General features: G+C 37.9%; 1 protein-coding gene across 1 annotated transcript in view; it reads left to right on the top strand.

Annotated features, from left to right (window-relative positions):
* Bmpr1a (bone morphogenetic protein receptor type 1A) overlaps nucleotides 1-7,774 on the top strand; it is a 93,592-nt gene that overhangs the window by 54,720 nt on the left and 31,098 nt on the right. Inside the window, exon 3 of the mRNA XM_055607994.1 lies at nucleotides 5,705-5,921. Coding sequence (XP_055463969.1) covers nucleotides 5,855-5,921 — 67 coding nt within the window. The 5' untranslated portion in view covers nucleotides 5,705-5,854. The remainder of the gene's footprint in view (nucleotides 1-5,704; nucleotides 5,922-7,774) is intronic.

Genomic DNA, 7,774 nt, shown 5'->3' on the forward strand with positions numbered 1-7,774 from the left:
TATTATTATTATTATTATTATTATTATTATTATTATTATTATTATTATTATATGCTCATCACAGCCCTCCCTCCATTCTCTCCTCCCAGTCCTACCTTCACAACCACTTTCCCCTCCCCTATCCATGGGAGGCCCCCCATTGGTACAACCCAGCCTTGGCATATCACAACAGGACTAAGCTCATCCTCTCCCACTGAGGAGCCCAGCAAGGCAAAGGGATCCAAAGGCAGGAAACAGAGGCAGAAACTAATGCCATTTTTATGGAATTGAATCCATAGCATTGCATAGGGGGTGGGAGGAAGTATAACTATAATAATGCAGAATTAGAGTCTGTTCTCTCTCTCCAAAGTTAGTCTTGTGGAAATCATTTTAAAACAGAGTATGCTTTTGGCTACTACTGGGCATTTTGTATAGGTGTTACTTCTTCTCACCTGACTACTTTTCCAGACTTCTTTCCTGATGGTGCTTGTGCTGATTAGGCTTTTATATTTCAGTATGTCTCTCACAATAGTGGTTTATCTATTAATCCTCAACATACCATTCCAAAGCTTAGTAACTCATAACAGTCGACATTTAGTATCACAAGCATTAGCAAGAATTCACTAATGGCAGCAGGACATGGTGGCACATACCTGTAATCCTAGCACTTGGAAGGCTGAGGCAAGAGAATCATCACAAATTTAAGACTAGCCTAGGTTTCAGATCAAGACCTCGTCTCAAAAATTGATCGATCAAATGAAGAGAATCCACCAGTGGCAGGGTAGTTTTAACTTTGGGTTTTCATAAAATTGTGACTGAGATGATCAAATAACACAGTTCTAAAAGCTCCCCAGGTTTAAATGGTTGTTGGCAAACCTGTTTCTTACCCCATAAGCCTAGAGGGACCGCTTGAATATGTTTAGGACATGACTGCTGCTGACATTAGAATGTCAAAGCAGAAGCTACTTTTTTTGACCTAGTTGCAAAAGTCACTTCTGTTTACATCTTATTAAAAATGAGTTACTAAGTCTAGTCCATATTCAAGGGAGAGTAGAACTAGGCTTCACTCTTTGAAGGATGTATCAAAATATTGTGGACATATGTCAGGTGTTAACAGTGATCTTTGTCCTTGTTGGGGAGGGGAGATACAGGTTTTACTGTGCATTCAACGCTGATCTCTAACTGTGTTGGCCTTTAGTGTTGAAATTATAGGCACACACCACTATGCCTGGCCATTAGTGCGATTTCTACTAAATAGTGTTCTGGGACTCTTTCATCCAAGATCCTTAGTTTTTAATATCTCTTTGCTGTTGACATAATGGAAGATTTGTATCTTCAGTTCGAGATGTTTCCTTTAAGCTTGAGAACCAGATGCCCAGCAGACATTCCTTTTGGATAATCTCAGCTGTCTAAATCTGAACCCTTAAGCCCTTTTTTTTTTCCACTTCGTCCAAAAATCTTCTTATTCACATTTCAGCAATTGCTCAGACAAGTGTGGGAGTCATCTTTGAGTCATCATGCTCCTTGATCCCAACCATTACCAAGTACTGAAAAATAAGAGCCTTGTTTTTAATTGTATTCAATTAAAAACTGTACTACTGCCACTCTGATCTTAGCCACTGCCGTCACTTTCCTAAATTTTCACAACAGTCTAGTCACCCCTGTTTTGCTTCTACTCTTGCCCTCTCTAGTTGATTATGTAAAAACTGGATAACTGACTCCCATCACTCTTACATTTAAAACCAAAATCTTTCATAGGGTCCTTGTCCTTTTTGTTTTTCATCCTCTTCTGTATTATGCTACTGTATTTATAATTCAGAAGCTTTGTTCCCTGGTTTTCTGTTCCTCAGAAATCTTTGCACAGACTAATAGCTTGACTGTTTAATTGTCTTCACTTAGCAGCTTAAGTATTACTCCTTAGCATTGCTTACGTGGGCTTTTCTATCTAGAACAGATATGGACCCTTCAGGGTTTCACATTTTTCCTACCTTGCACTTAGTGCAAATATGCTTACATTTTATTTTTGACTGTCTTGTCATGTGTCAGAAGTATTTCCATCTTTTATTTCCTTCCCCTGAGATGCAGAGCCTCCCACAAACAGCTCTACTGCTGTGCTACGACGCCATGTCAGAGTATTTTAATTGTCTCGTTTAGTGACTATGAACTTCATGAAAGATGGGCCTGTTTTTCTATCATGACTATATTTTTGGTGTTTGATATGTATGCTGATACATAAAATAAGCCCTTTATGAATAATAAGGAAATAATACCCAATGTCAGGAACACTGTTTACACAGGACTTGAGCATTGGAGGGGATCTAATGAACCTTTCCATTAATATTGTTTCCTTTTCTGCTGTCTGTTCCTCTTAGAGTCTGTGACCGTGGGTTATTTCATTTGTATGTAAATGGAGTAAATTGTATGTCCTTCACATTCCTGTAAGTTAGCCTTTATGGTTATAGCAGTGTGTTTCTATTCATATCTGGTGAGATTGCAATTCATGGTTTAGCATTGTTCTGAGTACAGATAATGTATTGAGTTTATAGTTGTTGCAGCTGTTTTATTTTTCTGAGACAGGGTTTCTCTGTGCAACCATGGTTGTTTTGGAACTCACTCTGTAGACCAGGCTGACCTCTGCCTCCTGTGTGCTGGGATTAAAGGCAGGCTGGCCACCATGCCTAGCTTAGTTATATCTTTCTTATTAGGCAATTGTGGTGACCTTATAAATTAATTTTAATAAAGCCTTTATGATGGTGTTGACACAAAGAGGTGAATGTGTTATCTTATTTAGTTCTCAGGATTGCTGTGAGCTATGGTTATGTAAACATAAGGAAAACATTCAAGTTACTGCTATAAGGCATATCTAGAATTTGGACTTGTGTCACTATTGCTATAGACCCTTTTGCCTGAAAAGGACTGTAATATGGAAAGTACGTCAATTTCTCCTGTACTGTAGAATGCCCTGGTAGTGGCTTTATTTGGTAAGCCCAAATGCTACATGTCCATTAACTTCTGAGGAAACTGCTAGAGGAACTGGAACAAGTCGTGGGTGAGCTCCTTCAAGAAGAGATTGCTGGGACAGTGAGCGAGATATAGCGATGTACCCCAGAGACCGAGACTGCAGACCATGTCTCAAAAATAAGTGAATGACAGACAGTGGTGGTGTACTCCATTTATCCCAGCACTGGGGAGGCAGAAGCAGGAGGATCTCTCTGACTTCTAGGCCAGCCTGGTCTACAAAGTGAGTTCCAAGGCAGCCAAAGCTACATAAAAAAACATTGTCTTAAAAAAATAAAACAAAAAGATCTGAAAAATAAATGAATGAATCTGGAATACTTGTATTTCTAATACTTTACTTTGGTCTGTGATACATACTATACTGTATAAAAATGCTAGTGAATAAGTAAAAGAATCAACTCAGATCAAGCAAGGCAAAGATGAGGCCAAGGTTTGGCCTGATTTGGGGAGAAAGGTGGTGCTGTTTTCTACTGTGATAGCAGATGGGAGAATGGGAAGGAAAAGGCAGTAAGTGACTTACACAGGTGGACTTGTGCTTAGCAAATATTAATAAAGAGAATAATCAGCGTTAGTGGTATTCAGAAACTGTCCTTGAATTTGGAGCCTGGAACAAGCATTCCTTCAGTTAAAATGATCCCTCCCTTCCTCCTTCCTTTCTTTTTCTTTTTCTCTCTTTCTTTCTTTTTTTTCCATACACATGCTGCTTCTTCATCACATTGTAAACAATTTGATCTAATCATTTTAAACTCAATAGTATCTCAATGATATGTGTTTTGAAGCAGTTTACTTTATAGTAGAGAAGTTTTTAAAAAATATATTAAAATTTAAAGTACTAGTGATGGCAAAGGCCTTGTAGCCCCAAGTACGTAGGGGAGGCAGGACGGTCACATGTTCAAGATAATTCTTGATGATCTGGTGAGTTCATTGCCAGCTTTGGGTATATAAGATTCTGGATTGTGTGTATGGAGATTTTTTAAACCAGGAAGACTTGGTTATGATCCTATAACTATTATCCTGGTATTTGGAGGGCTAAGACAAGAAAACCATGATGAAGAATTGTGGACTAGCCTGAGTTATATAGCAAGACCCTCTAGAAAAACAAAGCATACAAACAAACAAAAGGCCAAACAATGCAGAAGAATTTTTAGATTTAAACCAGTTATAAAATACATACCTGTCTATATACTATATTTCCACATACTGTAAACTGAAGTGAAAATTTCAATAGTTAACATAGAAAGCTCATATTATTTATTACTTATATATTATTTGGTAGAAATCGCACCAAAGAGCTGGGCACTGTGAAGTATTCCTTTAATCCCAGCACTGGGGGAGGCAGTGGCAGGTGGATTTTCTGTGACTTCGAGGCCAGCCTGGTCTACAGTAAAGCAAGTTCAGGACAGCAAAGCCTACACAGAAACCCTGTCCAGAAAAGAGAGAGAAAGAAAGAAACCACACCAAGGATATTTAAGTCATAAATAAGCAAAACCCTTTTTACTAAAAAATAGTTTAGGCCTAGGTCATTGAAACCAATATGCCTGAACCTAGGTAAAACAAAATAGGCGTGCGCGCGCGTGTGTGCGTGTGCGTGTGCGTGTGCGTGTGCGTGTGTGTGTGTGTGTGTGTGTGTGTGTGTGTTCTATTCACCTTGGTGCACATTAGCCTTTTTTTATGCAGCCTTGGCTGTCCTGGACTCAGTCTGTAGACCAGGCTGGCCTCGAACTCACAGAATTCCTCTTGCCTCTGTATGTACTACTGCACCTAACTACTTTAAAATCTTTAAGAGTTTACTGTGTGTATTAATAAGAGCTAGATCTTAATTGAAGTAATTGTACTTCATGTTTCCAATAGTAAAAACACAACTTTATTTATTAATTCAGATTTGGAGTATTTTAGGAAAATAACTTCTTTTAAGGTACATTTCTAGGGTCTTGAAGAATAGTTGATTTTCTAGAGCATTGTGCTTAGCAAGCATTAGGTTCTAAGTTTAGCCCTCTTCCCCAAAGATAGTTTCTGTTTTTCCAAGAAGCATGCCACTTATTTAAATATGTAAATTTTCCTTGTAGGCTTTCTTTTCTGTCCATGAAATAATTGTACATTCAAAGTGTTTTTATTTATTGAGATTTACATGAATATTGATGGAAGCTTTTATTTTGTTTGGTTGGGGGTTTTTTTTGTTTGTTTGTTTGTTTGTTTTGTTTTGTTTTTTGAGACAGGATTTCTCTGTGTAGCTTTTCTCTTCCCCTTCTCTCTCCTCCTCTCCCCTTTCCTTTTTAGAACTACAGTTGCCCAGCTTGTCTTAGAACCCCTAGACGTAAGGAGTCCCTGCTCTATCAGATTTCCAAGTGGTGGGGACTTAACGTGTGCACAACACTTCACTAATTGGTTGATCTTGGCTGATTTGAGTTTAGGAGAGATTGCAGCTTTCTACTAAATTATTAGGCTTTGAAATTACAGTGCCTTAAAAAAGAAAACAAGAATACCTTTAATCTTTAAAAATATATTTCATCAGAGCTGAGACTATAGCTCTGTGATAGAATTCTTACTTAGCATGTGCAAAGTCTTAGAGTTGATCCCCAACACACCAAGAAATTTTTAAAATATATTTCTGCATTTAAAAGCCTAGTTATACTTATTTTCTCCTCCACTCTTGAAAACTTTCCAAATTTTCATTATATTCATTGCCTTGTTCATTTTTTTTTTCCAGGAGTCTGAAGAAAGCAGCAGGTGAAAAGTCATTGTCAAAGGATTTTGTTCTTCTATAAGGAAACCTCATTCAGTAAAGCCATTTAAATTAGTGAAGTAGCAAGACCAGTAATTCAAAGTGACAGTGTACAGGATACGTGAAAATTGAACAATGACTCAGCTATCTACTTACATCAGATTATTGGGAGCCTGTCTGTTCATCGTTTTTCATGTTCAAGGTAAATTGATTCTTGTTTCAGTAAGTCATTTCTATATTAAGCATTTAACTCCTTGATCTGCTCTCAACTCATGTTCCTTTTAAACAGGTCAGTCATACCAGCACAACTCTTTAAGTGAAGAAGCAAAGAACAAACATGCCAAAAGAGAACTTTGTGTAGACACCTTTAAAAAATCTTAGCCTCTCTCAACCCCTTTTTTCTTACCCGTAACACAGGCAAGATATATAGCATTAGGTTTGTCTTGTGAGGATCACATGAAATTAAGTATAGTCTGCAACTTAGTGCCCAAGACACAAAACAATGGGTAGTTGAGACTGAGCTTGCACAGATAATAACTCAGATTGTTTTATTGTCATGAGAAGACTTTGGAAAAATAAGTAAACGTGTTTGTTTTTTCTGAGTTTAAAATTTTTCCATAGTATTAACAGTCTGCTTGTGACTTCTGCTGCTTACTGGGTGTTCATAGATCAAACTAGAACTTAGTGAAGTCTAAGAGCAGATAAACTGTATTTTCCTACAAACTTTTCCCCTTGATTGGTTTAATTAGGGCAGTATTTTAAACTGAAAAGTTAGCATTGCTTTGTAAAAGGTTTTGAGATAGAACTTACCACTTTCATTTTCTTTTGTGTATGTGTATGTGTTAATATATGCACGTGAGTGCACCTACATGTGAAGACCGGTGGTTGGCATTGGGTGTCTCCCTGCCCATTTTCCATTTGAGAAAATGTCTCCGACTAAACCTGGAGCTTGCTAGTTGACTAGACTGGCTTCCCGCCATCCCAGTCCTGACTTGCCATCTTAATTTTTCTGAAGGTTTTGCCGTTATAATTTGCAATTTCATATTTAGTTCTGAATGGTGAGTATTATTTACTCAGGGGAAGACATCTGGATAACAGCACTAAGCTTTTTATATTTTTGAATTAGTACAGTGAGTTCATAGCTTTTTTGTCTTTGCCTTACTGTTACTTCTTTCACTTCTTATTCCTAGCTCAGGTTGTTCTGTAGTAAACTTATATTGAGTGAATATCCTAGCATGGCATATCCTAGCTAGGCATAGTAGCCCACACCTTTAATCCCAGCACTTGAGGTAGAGGCAAGTAGATCTCTGAGAGATCAATGCCATCCTGATGTGGATAGTTCTAGGACAGCCAGGGTTGCATAGTGAGACTCTGCTATAAAAACAATAACCACAAAGCCAAAGCGAGAGTTATATACTCTGTGCTAAAGAGCAAGTTACATTTTTATTTCAAAAAATTCTTGCAGAAAGTGTCTTCTTTGCCACATGAATGCTGTGATTATAAGTATATGCCACCACAAAACTGCAGGCAGCATATTATTTGCTATTTGTTGTTTGGAGCTATACTATAGCTCAGGTTGGCCTCAAACTCATGACAGTCCTCCTGTCTCAGCCTCCCAAGGACTGGGATTACAGGTGTATACCACCCAAGTCTAGATTCCTCCATACACATTTATTTTCTGTGGTTAAATTGAGGCTTCCTTTTGTTGCTCTATTAGGATTTTAAAACCTTGAATTCTACAGCCTTCCTAAATAAGTGAATACTGGAGAAGTCATGTGGCTTTCCAAGATTATTTACCTACCCAAATTAGGAAAACTCACAATAAACAAGAATGTTTTCCTTCATTTACAGCCTGGTAGATTTCTTACCCCATCTTTTATAGTTAATGTTCTTAGAATAAATGAAAGTTTTCCATTTTGTAGCCGTTTGGAGGGTCATCAGAAGCCTTACCATTGTGTTATAGTATTTCTTTCTGAAAGGAGGTCGTGGTGAGGAGCTAAGTCACACATACCTACCTACCTACCTACCTACCTACCTACCTACCTACCTACCTAC

This window comes from Psammomys obesus, unplaced genomic scaffold (assembly GCF_907164565.1).
Source record: "Psammomys obesus unplaced genomic scaffold, mPsaObe1.curated_primary_1811, whole genome shotgun sequence".
NCBI lineage: Eukaryota > Metazoa > Chordata > Mammalia > Rodentia > Muridae > Psammomys > Psammomys obesus.